We start from the raw sequence: 18,972 nt of genomic DNA, 5'->3' as shown, positions 1-18,972 counted from the left end.
GTTTCTGATTAAGTGAATATTAACATTGAAGCTCTTCTGGTTTCAGCTTTTTGTTGTTGCTGTTGAAAATCCTTCTAAAATATGTTTTTTCCCTATCTTCTTAGTAAGATCACTAGAGGACCTGATTGGGTCTTTGATATTTCTAGATCTTGTCAAACCTCAGGGTCTTTATTTGTCTTGAAGACAAGAGTTTACTAAAGAAAACTTCGTGACCATGAGGTTTTTCATGTAATAAAGCTTTATTCATAAATTTGCAAATTGATTTTCTTTGTCAGCACCATTAGGCATTTTAGATCATATAAAACGAATCTACTCTGTTTCAGTTGGTTCATATTAATTTTTTTAATGGCTGAGGAAGCAGAAACAGTACTTACTGAGCACCCGTTTTTCAGTACCGCATTTAACTCTCACACCTATGTGGGAAAGTGTTGCTGTCTTTATTTTACAGATGAGGAACCAAACCAAGGCTCAGAGAAGTTGTTAGTTGCCTAAGATCATCCAGCTAGTAGATGACAGAACCTGGCTACACCCAGTTCTAACTCTGAAGACCATGCTCTTTCCAGGATATCACACAACCTCCCTTATTCAGAAACATATTTTGTATTAGTATAATTTTCAAAGTGTTTCTTCTAGAACTCTGAACACTCAACCAGAATGAGTAGTATGTCTGTGATCCTGGCCAGCGTTCTGTGTTTAGTTGACTGTTTTTAGTGCTTTTAAGCTGGTCACTTGCCATCTTTGCTCTCTAGTTAGCTGCCAAAGAGGACATCCTTATAATCCATTCTTGATATTCCCTGGTGCATCGTTCTTTGATTTTATATACCATTGGGGTGGTGTGTTGTGAAATTAAGAGGGAGGCGTTCAGTTGATTTTCTGCTGAAAGTTCTTACGGATTGCTCTTCCTAATTACAGTCTGATCAGAACTAGATATGTTACATAACTACTACGATTTTTAAGATATAGTGAGTAGACAAAGGCTTTGAGCTAAAGCAATATTATAGCGTTACTCTTTAAAATTTTTTTACATTTTTCTCCTGGAGTTTAATGAAAGACAGGATTCCCTACTGCTAATGAATTGCCCAGGTGGTTTCCCAGTTTGAATTATTTCTGAACGCTGAGTCTTCTGAAATAAATGAATAATTTATAAACCTTTTTCTTTTTTTTTTTTCTCCTATCACCAGGTGACCGATATTCCAGAGTAGTATTTACTTCAGCTGGAGGGGAGACATTGTGGAATTTACCTGCAATTAAATCAATGTGCAATGTAGATAATTCAAGGGTATGTAAAGTAAAACTGAAATATGTTTAGCACAAATAAGGTTATACTTTTGAAACTCCTTTTACTGCTGACCCTGGTGCCTGATCAGATGAAAGCATTCAAGTGGCTTACCTACCGAGGAGTAAACACCAGCAGAGTGGCTTCGAATTCTTTCGGATCCCAGGATCAAAGTGTCTCTGCTTCCCCACCTTTAAGACAAACCATCTTCCTTAATAAAGAACTCTTTTTCTTTCCCACTCATGTTCTTTGTCCGTGATAGTCTTTTGTATTATTTCACAGCTTATTTCCTTTCAGGATAATAGTTAAGCCTTTTTTTTTTCTTCTTTTGTTGTATTTTCTCTTCCTAATCTAGTTTCATTGTTCACTCCATTTTCCCCCTGAGGCGATTGTCAGCATCTTAATTATGCAATGAAATGCTCACCTTTCTGGCAATCAATAGGTCATTTGGGCCGATGACCTCAAAGGAAAATTTAGGGCACAGGCTAGGAAAGGGGACATCAAAGGGCATAAATACAGTATCTATGGAAATGGCCAAAGAAATCCAATCCAGATTGTTCCGAACTCTAAACACCTGGCTGCTTTACAAGACAGAAAGATGCAAGAAGACAGCACCAGAAAGTGTAAAGTCACCTACCGAGCTTGGAAGAGCTGTCAATTTCATGTGTTCAGAGGTAGTTTCTCCAAGTAGAAACTGCTGTCTGATGTCACTAATGGCCTTGCCCAAGCACAGTAACCAGGTAGAAAAGGAACTCGTGTTCTTAGCATAATTCTAAAATGGAAAATCACTGGTCAGTTGAAAATCTAATCACATGCCCTGCTAAGAGGTAGACTGACAACCCAGTGCAATGACCTGTTCTATCAACAGGGCTTCTTAATGGAACGGGAGGTAGAAAGGACTCTGAGATAACCCACAGACCAGCATCTCACTGTGCTGATATAAGTACCTTCTGAGAACTGAGTGGCATACCCAGGTCACCTAGTTGGTTGGTCCCAGATCTCCTGACTTTATTCTTCATTCTGAAAGGCTCTTTATATATTTTGAAAATAACTTTTGCATTGATTAGGATATCGGGATTTTCTGTGAGTGACATCTTGTCTCTGTGCAGCTCCAAATAGACCAAAGTCACAAACTATCTATAAACAACCCAAAGTTTCTTCATCAGTGGTCAATTTTTATTTGTCATATTTTCTTCTGTTCTACAGCTATCAGTAGGTTATTTAGAGGCTATGGACATACTTCTCCTTGTTGTGGGTTACAACCCTTCTCATATAGAAGGTTAACTCTAAAGTAGTGTATATGTAGAGCACTTGCTATGTGCAAGGCATTATGCTGGGTACTTAACTTCTCTCACAATGGACCTGTGCCCTTGGAATAACACCATTTTTTTTTTTATTGGAGTAAAATTGCTTTACAAAGTTGTGTTAGTTTCTGCTGTACAATGAAATGAATCAGCTATATGTATACCTATATCCCCTCCCTCTTGGACCTCCCTCCCCCTCTCCCCCGCCATCTAGGTCATCACAGAGCACCGAGCTGAGCTCCCTGTGTTATACAGCAGGTTCCCACTAGTTATCTATTTTACACATGGTAGTGTATTTATGTCAAACCTAATCTCCCAATTCATCCCACCCTACCCTTCCCCCTCTGTGTCCACATGTCCATTCTCTACGTCTACATCTCTATTCCTGCCCTACAAAAGGTTCATCTGTACCATTTTTCTAGATTCCACATATATGTGTTAATATACATTTTAACAGATGAGCAGTTAAGTTTAGAGAAGTTAAGCCAGTCTGGTTACTTTATAATCACACCTTGGATGAGAACAGTTCATTAACTTCTATACCTCTTAGATCTCATTATTCTACCCTTGCAGTTAATCTTGAGACCTTCCCTCCCTGGAAGACACTAGAGTGATTGAATTCACTCAGCTGATTAAAGCTGATGTTTATTGAGTGTTGTTAATATTTGTCAGGAAGTGTTCCAAACACTTTAATGAATTATTTCGTTTAATCCTCATGACAGTGTTAGGAATGAAGCACTATTGTTTTGCCTATTTTATAGATGAGAAAAGTTCACACAGGTGGCAAGTGGCAGATGCAGGATTTCAACCCAGCCAAGTCTAATTCCAGAGTCTGTGCCTTTACCCACCATTCTTTATGCTTCCATAATGCAGATTACCACTCCCCCTAGTTGTGTTTTGCCTTGTTTGACTGTATTTACCATTTCCCACTCAACTGAACCTCAAAGAATCATCATGGCCTAAAATAAGTACACTTTTTAAAAAGATCCAGCAATTTATTCTATGAATACATGTTAGACTCTTATGGACTCAAAAGCCAGTAAGCAGTACTGTGCCATTATAGCTTTCATAAGTGAAAACAGTATATTATTTTATATATATTTCAGATGATAAAAATCAGCATCAATAGGTAGCTTACAAAAAGGTATACAGAAAGGATAAGATAAAGAAGTTGAATGAATTACATGAAGGGACAATAATGGGAGGAAAATAATAAAGCTAAGGATGAGATTGAACACAGAATAATGCATACCCCACAATTCTGTATATTTGAGCGGTGGTGAGCTTCAAACTTGTCTCTAACCTCCCTGGCAGCCAGAGCAAAAAGGAATTCATGATCAGAGACAAAAGTCACTTAAATAGAGTAACAAATGTGTTTTTTAGAAGAAGCCCATCTCTTCCTCACACTAAGACAGGAAAGGATTGTTAATCCCATAGGCTTCATAAAAGAAGTGTGATGTTGTGAAGAAAGTTCTTAGCAGGTTTACGAGAGGTACAGTATTGATTCTTAGTTGGTTTGTAAACCATATCTCAAGTAGGTTGGTAGCAGGAAAACATTATAGCAGAAGCATTTCTACAGGGATAAAGCAATGAAAGCTAAATACGGAGTTTCTAATGGTTTGGCTTGATGCATTTGCAAAATTTAGACTATCGAAAAGAATAGATGTCTGCTTGTCTGAGTTTTTTTTCCTACTGGGCTCATAATAAGGATTGGATAGCTGTGAGTTCAAGTCTGTAATCCCTGGCAGGAACATACCAATTTGTGATCCTCTTGTGAAAATTTGAGGAACAGACCCAAGACACGTACGTCTGAATGAATGGTCAAGCCAATTGTAGATCCACACCAATAAATGAATAAACAGAATCAAGGCCCCCAAATACTACCTCAAGGAGCATGGTTGTAATTTTAACTTTTTAAATTAAATACTTTTTTTCCAGTTGCAAATGCCCTTGTATTCTAGTCTCAAACTCTGCTCTGAACCCAGAATGACATATGTTTCTCATAGAGATAATGTATTCAGTGATACCTTAAATAATAACTATTGGTCAACAGTTCAGATTTCAGATTATTACTGTACTTTTTTGAGTCTCCCAGCTCAAGACCCTTTGAGGATTTTTATTTGTTATGACGGTTTGAGCAAAATGTGTCCTGAGGCTACTTAGCAGTCTTTTCCTTTTTTCCCCCCTCAAATCCTAGCTATTGTACCTAACCACTTGGTTATTAACAACTATCAAGTTGAATGGGACACACACCAAATGGTACAGAGCAGAAGAGCTTAATTGTTGGTGGGTTGACTCCAGAAAGCATCTGGTAATCAGTGTAATGTCATGAGACCAGGTCTTTCAGTGGTCGCCTGCCTGTGTTGATAATACATTGAGTTCAAATTCCAGATCCCATTTAAATTACATGCCACTTATACTCATAGTTCAGATGGGCACTGGTTTCCAGAGTGAAGAGCTTCTGTTTCTGATGCTGCGTCTACCTCCTCACAGAAATGCTTGTTTTCTTAGACTCTTTCAAAAGGAGCCTCAGTTGACTCCCCTGATCTTCTTCATTACTTTTTCCTGCACTTTGACATTCCTACGGGACACACTGGCAGAGAGTCATTAGTAACAAAGAAGTGTGTGTGTCTCTAATCTTGACTCTGCTGGAAGCCCTTTACCCTATTTCTTAGTCTTTACATAGTGTAGATGTTGGAGCTCAGAGGAATCAGCTTGTAGAAGGGATTTGAAATTTGGTGCCTAAGACCGTTTTTACTCGGGTAGCTTTTGTGGACAGCTGGAATGCCCCCCTCACACGCTTAGAGGACCCCAGAAATGTGTTTCCTGATGCTTGTTTTAAAGAGAGCTGTGGAGCCCTTGTTTTCTTCTTCCTCTCTAGGCTCCTTTCAACTTTCAATACATGAGGAACTTGGTCACGTGGGGAAGGAGTGTCTAGCAGTTGATTGAACGTGGTTTTAAGGGCCTAATTTTCTTCCCTTTATTCTTTCCTTAGCTTCTTAACATATCTCCAACTTGGCCATTAGTTTTGAAAGTTAAGGTATCATTTAAAACTCTGCTGGTTTCTTCTTTTTCTCTCCTCTTCCTTTGCTCTTATTTGAAGCCAACTCCACTCCTGCTACTATCTAACTAGGAAAGTGTGCAAAGACGTGTTATCACCACATAAGCAAAATGGTCCCTAAAAATCCTGTTTGTGAATACCTAGAATGAAAAGGGCATTACTCATAAGACTTGCAAGAAATTACTCTCATTAACTCCATCCTTATTTTTATAAACTTCAAAGATTTCAAAATCATTCCTATCAATCCCTTTCCCAAGAATATGGCAAAGATGCAGCTGCCTCCTGCATAAAGATACACCTGCTTGCCAAGCTCTTTAAGCCCCACAATATAAAATATGACTCTGTGTTGAGTTACCTCAGTCCCGGATGACTAAGTTGTGCCGTTATCCCATCGCACTTACAGACTTTGGCACTCTGTCCACAGGTTCATATAGTTGGATGGATGAATGGATGGGGACATACTCCCTGAAAGCCTAGACAATCCTTGAGCTCCATTCCTTTAGATTCAGGGCACTGGCATCCAACTCAGGATAAATGTCTTCTCTCTGTCCTTATTTCTTACCCCGTAAAAGAGTCCTCAAAAACTGTTTTCCAAAGGTTGTACATCAGCCATCACCTTTGAATGTGAGGACTGGCCCTCCAGAGGCTCATTAGCATTTATTTTTGATAGCAGCCATCAAAGTAGTATTTAGTCTGTGTTTGTCATGTCCAACTTTTTAATCTTTGGTCAGATACACACATAAAAAACCCCTGCAATTCTTTGAAAGGGTTATTCAAGGACAGAATTCTGTGCTTTCTTTTCCAGTTTTAGCTGGCAACCCTATTTCCTTTATCTTTGGCTTTTGGTTATTTGAGCAAGTACAAATATGTTCCTTCTAGCTGATAGTGGGTTTCATAATGGATACAGTTCATTTTCTTCCATCTGAAAACTGTCAGACATTGGGGTTGCGTTACCTTTCTTTCAGTTCACCAGGCTGACCCCAGGGACTTGCCTGTTACTTCTTTGTGGGGTAAACCTGGTTATCTGAGAGATGCTATTCCAGGGTTTCCTGTTATTTATTAGGTGGTTCAGTTTCCCCTGAGTTAGCACATGTGAATATTTTTGCCTAGAAACAATTAAATATTAATTATCCTATTTTATGAAATGTCAAGTAATTATCGCTCTTTAAAAATTAGCTTAAAAATTAAACCTTTGTTAAAATCAACATTATTTTAGTACACTTGTATAATAACCCTTTGACTCATTTTTCTTTACCCCCAATAGAGTATTTAAAACAAAAAAAACAAAAAAAACCCCAACTTTTTATTATGGAAATTTTCAAACAGAGGCAAAAGTAGAATAGTAGAATGAATCCCTATGTACAGGTCACCCAACTTCAGCAATTCCCAATACGTGGCCAGTCTCCTTTCATCTACACCTTGGCCCTGCAGAATAAGTCCCAGTAAAGTGTCTTCATAGCCAAGTTACTAGTAACTTGGTTCTTGGATAAGTCTAAGTTCTAAAGAGGTGAATTGTGCCAACTTCTCTTCTACTTTGAGAAAATATTTCAATGCATGATTGATAAAGCCTACTTTAATAAAAGGGAAAGGGTGGTTTTAATCTTATTAGAAAAAAAAGATACTCATGCCCTTCTTGAACTTTGGAGTTTCTTCCCTGGAACAACCTTTGGTAAATAGAGATGAGGGAAAGTGATAGGAGTGGGTCGTCTTTAGCCCTAGCCCTTTCAGTGAAGTCTCTGGACAGGCTCAAGAGCAGGGGGATATTTCTTATTCTCACCCTCAGGGAAGAGGGGCCATTTGTAATTTATAGATTTTTAAGATGATGGGATTGTGCAGGCTTCACTCTAATCTTAGCAATGCCAGCTTTGACATTGGAACAAATTTCAATTTTCTATAACAAGAACAGCCATAAGAAGGAACGCCTTCTCCAGGAATAGTGTTCTAAATGAAATACTCTCCACGTTAAATCCAGAATTGTTATACTTACTAATATGCAGCAGACCCCTGTTTACCAAAACGGAAAGTTCCCCAAAAGGGGGGAGTTAGCCAACTTGAATAAACTTTGAAAGATGTGGAAGAAATAATTAAATTCCTACTGAAGTATTTTATTAGTTATATGTTTATTTAAAATCATATATATATGTATATATATATATATATACACACACATATAATTTTAATTTAGAAACATTTTCCCCCTCTACTCATATATCAGGAAACAGTTTTATTCCAGGTTTTTCATGCGTCTTTGGCATCACTCCTCTGATATTACCAGAATCACTTTTTTGAGTCTGACAGTTATCTAGAGAATATCATCTTTGCCTCCAAGTTGATTGAAATATAGTACCTTTGTCACCAAAAATTTCATGCTGATTACCAGAAATTTTAGGCAAAGCCACAAATTCATTTTATATATCAATTGGGCAATTGTTCTCTTAATTAATCCCATAGGTATACATGCATAAGCTTCACAGCCTATCCATTTTATTGCTTTTTAAAGTGACTTTGAAAAGGCTTGTTTACTAAAGAGGTGTTAATTTTACCTCCTTTTTGAAACCAAACTGGCATTGACTGAAATTGTTTCACACTTGTGTGTCATCCCCAAATAGGAGTTTGTTGTTCAAAATGAAGTAACCTAGTGAACCCTCTGCAGCAGAAGAGAGCAGATTTGGGGGGAAATCTCACCTTGTGTTCAAACTGATACCTAATTCAGAGGATGATTCTATAACTTCTGTAACTTCCCTGTCCCTCAAGGCCACCGTCATTCAGACCTTTCTGTGAACTGATTTTAAACGTCAGTTGTTCCGCGTGTCTCTGTCTCTGCAGATCAGAGCTCATCCCCAGTTTGGTGATCTCTGCCAGAGGACCACAGCTGCTTCCTGCTGCCCCAGCTGGACGCTGGGGAACTACATCGCTATTCTGAACAACAGATCATCCTGCCAGAAAATCGTCGAGCGAGACGTTTCTCATACCTTGAAGCTACTTCGGACCTGCGCCAAACACTACCAGAACGGCACCCTGGAGCCAGACTGCTGGGACATGGCAGCCCGGAGGAAGGACCAGCTCAAGTGCACCAACGTGCCACGGAAGTGTACCAAGTACAACGCTGTGTACCAGATCCTCCACTACTTGGTGGACAAAGACTTTCTGGCCCCAAAGACAGCCGACTACACACCCGCTTTAAAGTACAGCATGCTCTTCTCGCCCACAGAGAAAGGGGAGAGCATGATGAACATTTACTTGGACAACTTCGAAAACTGGAACGCTTCCGACGGCGTCACCACCATCACCGGGATTGAGTTTGGGATCAAGCACAGTTTGTTTCAGGATTATCTTCTGATGGATACTGTGTATCCTGCCATTGCCATCGTGATCGTCCTTTCAGTCATGTGTGTCTACACCAAGTCCATGTTTATCACTCTGATGACCATGTTTGCCGTCATCAGTTCCTTGATCGTGTCCTATTTTCTCTACCGCGTGGTGTTTAACTTTGAATTTTTCCCTTTTATGAACCTCACCGCACTCATTATTTTGGTGGGCATTGGAGCGGATGATGCCTTTGTCCTGTGTGATGTCTGGAACTACACCAAATTTGACAAACCTCACGCGGAAACCTCAGAAACAGTGAGCGTCACGCTGCAACACGCCGCCCTCTCCATGTTCGTCACCAGTTTTACCACGGCGGCTGCCTTTTACGCTAACTACGTGAGCAATATCACAGCCATCAGATGCTTTGGGGTATACGCGGGGACAGCTATACTGGTGAATTACGTTTTGATGGTCACATGGCTTCCGGCCGTGGTTGTCCTGCACGAGCGGTATCTTCTCAATATCTTCAGCTGCTTCAAGAAGCCCCAGCAGCAAATATACGATAACAAAAGCTGCTGGACAGCGGCCTGTCAGAAGTGCCACAAAGTCCTTTTTGCCATTTCGGAAGCGTCTCGAATTTTTTTTGAAAAAGTGTTGCCGTGCATCGTCATTAAGTTTCGCTACCTATGGCTGGTCTGGTTCCTGGCCTTAACTGTGGGCGGGGCCTACATAGTCTGCATAAACCCAAAGATGAAGCTGCCCTCTTTGGAGCTGTCCGAGTTCCAGGTGTTCAGGTCGTCCCACCCTTTTGAACGTTACGACGCCGAGTACAAAAAGCTTTTCATGTTCGAGCGCGTCCACCACGGAGAGGAGCTCCACATGCCCATCACGGTCATCTGGGGTGTGTCCCCAGAAGACAATGGCAACCCCCTAAACCCTAAGAGCAAAGGGAAGCTGACCTTAGACAGCGGCTTTAACATCGCCAGCCCAGCTTCCCAGGTCTGGATTTTGCAGTTCTGTCAAAAATTGAGAAATCAGACATTCTTTCACCAGACTGACGAACAGGACTTCACCAGCTGCTTCATTGAGACCTTCAAGCAGTGGATGGAAAACCAGGACTGCGACGAGCCTACCCTGTACCCGTGCTGCAGCCACTGGAGCTTCCCCTATAAGCAAGAGATTTTCGAACTGTGCATCAAGAGAGCCATCATGGAGCTGGAGAGGAGTACGGGCTACCATTTGGATAGCAAAACCCCAGGGCCGAGGTTTGATATCAATGATACCATCAGGGCAGTCGTGCTAGAGTTCCAAAGCACCTACCTCTTCACACTGGCTTACGAAAAGATGCATCAGTTTTATAAAGAGGTGGACTCGTGGATTTCCAACGAGCTGAGTTCTGCACCCGAGGGCCTCAGCCACGGCTGGTTTGTCAGCAATCTGGAGTTCTATGACCTCCAGGACAGCCTCTCCGACGGCACCCTCATCGCCATGGGGCTCTCCGTGGCCGTGGCCTTTAGTGTGATGCTGCTTACGACCTGGAACGTCATCATAAGCCTTTACGCCATCATTTCGATCGCCGGGACTATATTCGTCACCGTTGGTTCTCTCGTCCTGCTGGGCTGGGAGCTAAACGTTTTGGAGTCAGTCACTATTTCGGTTGCGGTCGGCCTGTCTGTAGACTTTGCCGTCCATTACGGGGTTGCTTACCGCTTGGCCCCGGATGCCGACCGAGAAGGGAAGGTGATCTTCTCTCTGAGTCGCATGGGCTCTGCCATTGCCATGGCCGCACTCACCACCTTCGTGGCTGGGGCCATGATGATGCCCTCCACGGTTCTGGCTTACACCCAGCTGGGCACCTTCATGATGCTCATCATGTGTATCAGCTGGGCTTTCGCCACCTTCTTTTTTCAGTGCATGTGCCGGTGCCTTGGGCCGCAGGGTACCTGTGGTCAGATTCCTTTACCTAAAAAACTCCAGTGCAGTGCCTTCTCCCACACCTTGTCGACAAGTCCTGGTGACAAGGGACAAAGCAAGACACACACCGTGAATGCTTATCATTTAGATCCCAGGGGCCAAAAAGCTGAAATGGAGCACGAGTTTTACGAATTAGAACCTCTGGCAGCCCAAAGCTGTATGGCCTCCGAGAAGACCACTTACGAAGAGACCCACATCTGCTCTGAATTTTTCAACAGCCAGGCAAAGAATTTAGGGATGCCTGTACATGCAGCTTACAACAGCGAACTCAACAAAAGCACCAAACATGAAACCAGCTCTGCCTTGTTGCAGCCCTCTCTTGAACAGCACACCATGTGTCACTTCTTCTCTCTGAATCAGAGATGTAGCTGCCCAAATGCCTACAAACCTTTGAAATATGGCCTGCCGTCTTGCCAGCAGATGGGTGACTGCTTGTGCCACCATTGCGCTCCGACTGCCAGCAGCTTCCTGCACGTCCAGAACGGCCTGGCCCCTCTGAAGCCTGCACACCAAGCCCCCGAGGGCTTCGTGCATCCCATCCCACACATCCACCACTGTCCCTGCCTACAGGGCAGAGTGAAACCTCCTGGAATGCAGAATTCTCTGCCCAGGAGTTTTTTCCACCACCCGGGTCAGGACATTCAGGCCCAAGAAAAACTTGGTAAGACCAGCGTACACAGTCTTCAGAGCCTAGAAGAGCATCTTCCAAAGATGGCAGAGCCGTCGTCACTGGTCTGCAGAAGCTCTGGAGCTTTACACAAAGCATGCTGTGCACCTGAGACTCACCAAAGGGGACTCTGTAAAGACAGAGACATCGGGAACGCGGAGGGCAGTGGAGGGGCTGCAAACAAGGACTCCCGTTCAGTGAGTCCGACTGACAAGGCAGAAAGGCAAGTGGAGCCAAGCCTGTCACAGACGGATGTCATCGTAAACTCACAACACTTAAATCAGAATGAACCCAAATTCATCTTTAACCATTTAATGGGGGAGGCTGGTTGTAGGTCCTGCCCAAACAATCCACAAAGTTGTGGCAGAATTGTGAGAGTTAAGTGCAGTTCTGTGGACTGTCAAATACCAAACATTGAAGCCAACGTGCCTGCTGTATTAACACACTCGGAACTTTCTGGCGAAAGTTTGTTAATAAAAACACTTTAATAAATATTGTATTAAACCAGTGCCTCAATTTTTCCTTTGAAATGGAAGTCAAATCCAGAAGTTTAGAAAGGGAGTCCAAAAATACAGGAACAAGCATGTTTAACTTTGTCAAAAACCATGAGATATTTTTAGATTCCATATGAACAATCAACAAACTCACTTATCTAATAAGTGTTAGCCATTTGGGGTTTTATATTTTCAAAAAGTACAGTAGTTGTTTTTTTACATTTATACCCAGCTTGAAAAGTTATTGTCTCTCTCTCTCTAGCCTCTCATAGCAGTGAGTCAGAGATTTAGAGTTTGAATTATCTAGAACTTTCATTTCTCCTTGGCAGTTATATTTACCTGATACCCTTATTCTGGTGCCTTTGGTTGTCAGTAATAAGGACTTTTGATGGCTCAAAACAAACCCTGATTTTAAGAGAGCTACTTCAGTTGGGCTCCAGTAACTAAACAACATTAAAATTTCTATTTTTGGTGAGGCTTCATTCAGAAATGAATCACCAAGCATTTAAATAGTGCATTCTACCTGTCTGCACAGGTAGACTTTACATGAAACCAATGACCCATTTATATCCAAATTGGTGTCTTTTGTCCACATTAGCCAAAAGGTACAGTTGTTCCATGGTTACATCTACTCACCCAGGAATCATGGGCACCATGTGTGTCAGGCGACAGTGATGTTAGTGTCACAGAAGGGAAAGCACAGATGAAGAGAGGTGATTACCTGAAATTGTGCTACATTTCTTTTTATTTTTTTAAATTCTTTCTTTCTTTCTTTCTTTCTTTCTTTATTTTTAATTTTTGGCTGTATTGGGTCTTCATTTCTTTTACGAGGGCTTTCTCCAGTTGCAGCAAGTGGGGCCACGCTTCATCGCGGTGCGCGGGCCTCTCACTATCGCGGCCTCTCCTGTTGCGGAGCACAGGCTCCAGACGCGCAGGCTCAGTAGTTGTGGCTCATGGGCCCAGTTGCTCCGCGGCATGTGGGACCTTCCCAGACCAGGGCTCGAACCCGTGTCCCCTGCATTGGCAGGCAGATTCTCAACCACTGCGCCACCAGGGAAGCCCTGTGCTACATTTCTTAAGATAAGTTGCATCTTGACCAAGAGAACCCCAGGTCAGATGAGCCCCAGCCCCTTGAAGCAGTCAGAATAGAGGAACTTGTTCTATGCAGGTTTGTTTCCATCTCTGCCCCTCAGGGGATGTGTCCGGACGGCTGCTTTCTCCTGGGTTCAAGTGTCTCAGAATGTGCACGGATGATTTTACTGGGCAACTAACACCTGGAAATGCTGAGCCTGCAGCCATCATCTTAAATGACACTCATGTGTCTTGTATTAACTCAAGCTCCAGTCCTTGAGCTGTTGGAGCACACTTTCTGGGTAATTCTTCAGATGACGTAACCTCCTTACAGGGTGTCATCTGATACTGTGTGCATTCCTGCCCTAGACAGGGAGAGTTCCACTGCATTCTTCTTCCTTCTGGGAAGTTTGGTCCTCTGAAGAATATTGGAGGGAATATTCCTAAATACAACGTTCTTTCCAAAAGTTATTTTCTAAGAATGGTTTTCCAACTTAGATCTGCGTATTATTCAGGACCTGAAAAAAGCTGTCAAGTGTTGGAAGGACGGGCTTCCCTGGTGGTGCAGTGGTAAAGAATCCACCTGCCAATGCAGGGGACATAGGTCCGAGCCCTGGTCAGGGAAGATCCCACATGCCGCGGAGCAACTAAGCCCGTGCGCCACAACTACTGAGCCTGCGCTCTAGACCCTGCGAGCCACAACTACTGAAGCCCACGTGCCTAGAACCCGAGCTCCGCAACAAGAGAAGCCACCGCAATGAGAAGCCCGCGCACCCCAACGAAGAGTAGCCCCCGCTCGCCGCAACTAGAGAAAGCTATGCGCAGTAACAAACACCCAACACAGCCAAAAAGAAATAATAATAAATAAAATAAATATTAAAAAAAAAAAAAGAGTTAGAAGGGGTCTTGTGATTCATTGACTCCAACCCACCTGCACCAAACCACATTTCCGTTCAGTAGCTTTCCAGCTTTTGCTTGAATACTTCAGTGACAAGAAACTTACTACCTGACTACCTTGGTTGAACCCAACTCTGTTGTCCTGTAGTTTTTCTACACTGTTTGGTCCTCATTCTGTTCTCTGAAGTGAAAACACACATCTTTCATCTCTCTGCCAGATGGCATCCCTAAAGAGATTTGAAAACAGTAATCATGTCCTCCCACTAACATCCCCAGTTCGCTCAACTGTTCTTCTCATGACCAGGTTTTAAGCATTTCAAACACTGACTGAGCAATTATGGTCTCTGGATAAGTAAGGTTATCAAACTCCCTGCCCAAGTGTGGTACTCAAAACAGACTCCAATACAGCACAGGAAGGAGGACCAGCCCCAGGGAGACAGGATGGTACTTCTGGTAGTTCACTTAGAGATGGAAATAACTTCTGGCTCAAGCCTTACAGCTGCCTCTCATGCAGCTTCAAGGAAACTCAGCCCACTAGGTCTCTCCCACACATACTGCTGCTAAGCTGCCTCTTCGGACCAGTTCCTTTGTAACCCTGACGTTCAGGATCATATGTGCATCTCTAGTGCACTTAATTCTTTTTTTTTTAAAAACATATTTATTGGAGTCTAATTGCTTTACAGTGGTGTGTTAGTTTCTGCTGTATAACAAAGTGAATCAGCTATACGTATACATATATCCCCATATCCCCTCCCTCTTGCATCTCCCTCCCACCCTCCCTATCCCACCCCTGTAGGTGGACACAAAGCACCGAGCTGATCTTCTTGTAGTGCACTTAATTCTGTTAGAAAAATCCAAGGAAGAGAAGGGAACACTTGAAAATAGGACTCACAATCCCCAACACTAGATTCTTTGTTTTTCTTCTGAAATGTGTAAACATGAAGTTGGCCAGTGAAAATGTAGTGACCCAAAAGTTTGTTGGTTTTTTTTTTTTTGCTTTTTTTTTTTTTTAACTGAGCATGGACACAGATTGAATTGAAGGGCAAAGGAGAAGCAAACTTCTTTCCAGAGAGTCCAACCTGAAAGACTTTCAGGTGAGCTGTCATTTCATTTAGAAAATAAAAACTGGAGTGAAAGGGCCCTAGGAGGAGGAGAGGAGAAGTCCTTTGTCTTCCTTCTCCCTCGGGCCTCAGTCCTGGGCTGCTCCGCACCTGCTCTGGTTCCAGGATGCCAGAGGGGCCTGTCTTCCCTCCCACCCCCACCCCTTCTGCTTAATTACCCTCAACCTTGACTGTGGCCGGAACCTTGCCACATTGATTTCATCTACAGACTTTGGACTTTGATTTGACTGTATTTTTCATGCAGGAATTTTCTAGAGAATTTGTTACCTGGGACTAGAAAACTTTTTTAAAAAAATTATTCCTCATTGCTGGGCAGCAAAGGATCACTATTTCTAGCTCCGTTTCACAAAGACATTTCATCCATTGTCCTAGAGGGACTGCAAAGCAGAGAAGAGGCTAAATTGTACGTAGGGGAAAAGAGTCCTTTCACTGTGAAATACTTGTAACTTGAAGGGTATTTGCTCATGAAAAGGATGTCCTTACTCTCTGTTACTGCAACAGAACACACCTCTGAGGTTTGATTCCGTGTTACCAAGTTTGTTCTGACTTCTTCCTTGCAAGGTCACTTTTTAAATCCCTACTTGATTGAAAAGTGTAATAGGCCAAGAGCACAAAGTTTTTCACAGAGAAGAGCTGTATTGTTTGAAATAAACTATTCAAACAATTTGAAATAGTTTATTCAAAACTATTTTTTTCCTTTTTTTTTTCTTGCAAGATAATATACAGAGCCTCATCTGTGTATATTCACTTCTTGTGTATAATTGCTATAAAATGCTCATCCTCCTAAAACAACGTCCTTTAAAGTTTGCTAAGCTGTTATTATATTAAATTTCATTACGATAATCTTTGCCCCAGCCTTAATCATTCCCAATTTTAAATCTTTTGCAACGGGTGATTTGAAGAGTAGTTTTACAAATGTGGTCTTACAGGAGATTAGGAAGTGTTCCTCGTTCACATAGTCTCACATGGAAACCATCTTTCTGCCAGGGGTTAGGACAGATTCTGAAGGAAATATGAGGAAACAATGAGTTTGAAAACAGCTGTGCCTTTTCTCTTTAATGAGGAGAGTCATTTTAGAAGAAAAAGTTAAGTCTATGTTAAAAAAAATCCAAAGACTCCATTGGGTTTTCTTCATAAGATTCGGACATAGTCATGAAAATAGAAATTTGTTGAATCTCAAGAGGGGATTTTTTTCTTTTAATGCAGAAAGAACTATCGTGTTCAAATACCCTTTATACCCTAGTGGGTAGTTCCAAAATGTTTGCTGGCATTTAGTTTATCTCTAGTTGTTATGTTAATATACAGTGTTTTTTATAAAACAACCACTTTCATTAATGTTTAATTTTGTACACTAAGAAGTTTCCTATCTTTGCATTGAATATATAGGAAAAAAAAAGATAAGTAATGTATATCCGTGGTTGATTAGTGGAATCTTGTGCCTTTTGTTCTTAACAATATTTTAACTGCCCTAATTTTGGATTTTCCATGGGAAAAAAGTGTCATTTCTCTTTTCATCGGCTTTTGAAAACACAGCATGCACACATAAAAACAACTCATTAAGTAACCAAAATCAACACCGTTTCTTTCAACTCCCCTAATCCATCAGTTAGAACATGAACTTGACAACACAAGTGCCAACTAGGACATGGTTTCCTAACTCAGCAGAGCCTGGTGGATGTTTGCTGCCCATAAGTCTGACTTCCTGAGATTGGGGGCACGAGAGTGCCGTATGAAGTTGGGAGTAGGGCAGGAAATAAAGCAATGATGTTCTGAGTTCAGAAGTCATAGTATAAGAAATGACTCTTCCAAGCCTGGACGTTCCACAAGGATTTTCTTTTAGGGAACCTTGGGAACCATATACTTTTAATTTTCAGTAAGAAGATAAGTCAGTGGCCCAACTTGTTAATAGGAGCTCTGTAGAGCACCTGCCCTCTTCTTAGGGGATTTAAGCCAGCGTTTGAAATGCTGGTCAACACCTCCACCGTTCTCACCTGACACCTAAAATTGGATGCATTTCATGATTTTGTGCTTGTTATTAATGACTCTGTGGTATCCCTGACCCTGTGACTATCACGGTAAAGCTGGAGTTGCACTTGATGTCCTCAAATCTACTGGAATAGCTATACTGTGACATTTACCCCTCTAATCATATTTTTTTCCACGTAATTTTCTGAAACGTAATCTACAGCTTCCAAAAAGTGAAGGGTAGATTCTTTGCAGCAAGAGATATTTTTCTGTGGAACCGGGTAAGGTTCTTATAAGAGCTGGTTTTAATTTACAACAAAGTAACAATCAGGGTAAAATTTGCTTAACCTCTATCCACTAATTGGACATTTTTGATCAATGAAATGGAATTGAGCTTTCCACTATTTAAAGGGGAAAGGATTTGCTACATAAATCAATAATCTAAACACGATTACAAAGAGCCCTTTCAGGCTGCTTAAGAAAACCAACCTCTAAGAATTTAAAAAACTACTGTAGTGTTACTGCCTTTGCAACATCACATGATCGTTTACAAATATCATTGATTAAAAAAAAAACAGGTCCAGTAGGAGTACCTCTAAGCAAAACTTTACCAGATGTTTTCAATACTAGTTGAGAATATCAAATAGCATCTGTTTTTAAATAGTCTTAAATGTGATCTTTGTTGGATGCACCCCACTCCCGTGAGAGCCATTGTTCTACCTTGGGAAGCTCTCTGGTCTGCGGGGTGACCTAGTTGTCTGCATTCTGGCAGCAAGCAAGCGCTTAATTCAATGTAGCCTTAAAGGAGGAGATGTGTAAAGCCACAAGCTTTATCTTCCCTCCCGCACAATTTCCTTTCCTGCAGAGATCTGAGGAAAGGCTTTGAGAAACATGCAAATCTCTGGCAGTGTCCTCACTCAGACTGAAGTTCACTCACGTTTGTTCTTTTCTACAGTTTGATCCCTTTACCTTCAGTTTTCTGAAGAGTGTATGTGTTATTAGTCACATACGTTAGGTAGGGCAGATAGATACTGAATAATCTTGAATTGCTGAATAAATCTTTCACAGATCCCAACTTGAATTTCTTTGCCCTGCCCTGAAAAGGACCCTAGGCTGTGATTGGTAGGTACAGTAAATTTCCTTTGCTGAATGACTTCCCGGCCAATCATGACAAATTATACAGCACTTTGGTAAATATCTACACGTTGCCATCAGAGAGTAAGCAGAGGTTAGAAAAGTTCATTTTGAGACAAAATTCAATCCTTCCTCTGAATCACTATGATTCAGAAAACTAATTTAGGCACAAATCCTGCCTTGGTAACAAAAACTGCGATTTTTTTCATCTGTGGGTTGATTCTTTAAAACCACCCTGGGCCGGGAGAACTCATCTTGAGCCCCGTCAGAGATGGACGGAAGGTTTTATATTCTGTGTTTTGATGTCATATTTGGGTCTTGGGAGAATCCGACTAATCAATCTTTTTAAGCAGTTTGGGCCATTCTGAAGGGAGCTGCAGGTAATTGCAGTAGGGAGTCTCTCTGATACCAAGGTTTGCCATCTGCATCCACCACCTGCTATTATAATTGTCTGATTATCTGTCTCTCTCACTAGACTAAACTCTTGAGATCAGGCACTCTTCAGCACCTTGCTGTGCTGAAGTAACAAAACTTTACCCAAAGTCCATTGCATTCAGGGCACAGCGGAGGGCCTCTGATGATGTAGAACCTCTGCTTTCAAGAAAGCTTAAAAAGTCCTTAAAAAGCAAAATTGATGCCCTCCAAGAAAAAGGAATTTGCAAAGCAAGTAATTGCACAAGTAAGACATTTTTTTTTTTA

At 41.7% G+C, this 18,972-nt stretch overlaps 1 protein-coding gene across 5 annotated transcripts in view; it reads left to right on the top strand.

Annotated features, from left to right (window-relative positions):
- DISP1 (dispatched RND transporter family member 1) overlaps positions 1 to 12,107 on the top strand; it is a 209,480-nt gene extending 197,373 nt beyond the window's left edge. For all 5 annotated transcript variants that reach the window (XM_007172041.2, XM_007172040.2, XM_007172042.2 and 2 more), the window contains exons 7-8: positions 1,182 to 1,279; positions 8,468 to 12,107. In XM_007172041.2, the coding sequence (XP_007172103.2) occupies positions 1,182 to 1,279; positions 8,468 to 12,079 (3,710 nt within the window). In that variant the 3' untranslated portion in view covers positions 12,080 to 12,107. The remainder of the gene's footprint in view (positions 1 to 1,181; positions 1,280 to 8,467) is intronic.
- Positions 12,108 to 18,972: the final 6,865 nt, after the last annotated feature.

This window comes from Balaenoptera acutorostrata, chromosome 1 (genome assembly GCF_949987535.1).
Source record: "Balaenoptera acutorostrata chromosome 1, mBalAcu1.1, whole genome shotgun sequence".
NCBI lineage: Eukaryota > Metazoa > Chordata > Mammalia > Artiodactyla > Balaenopteridae > Balaenoptera > Balaenoptera acutorostrata.
The sequence above is the reverse complement of the archived record's forward strand: the minus strand, read 5'-3'. Positions and strand labels throughout refer to the sequence as shown.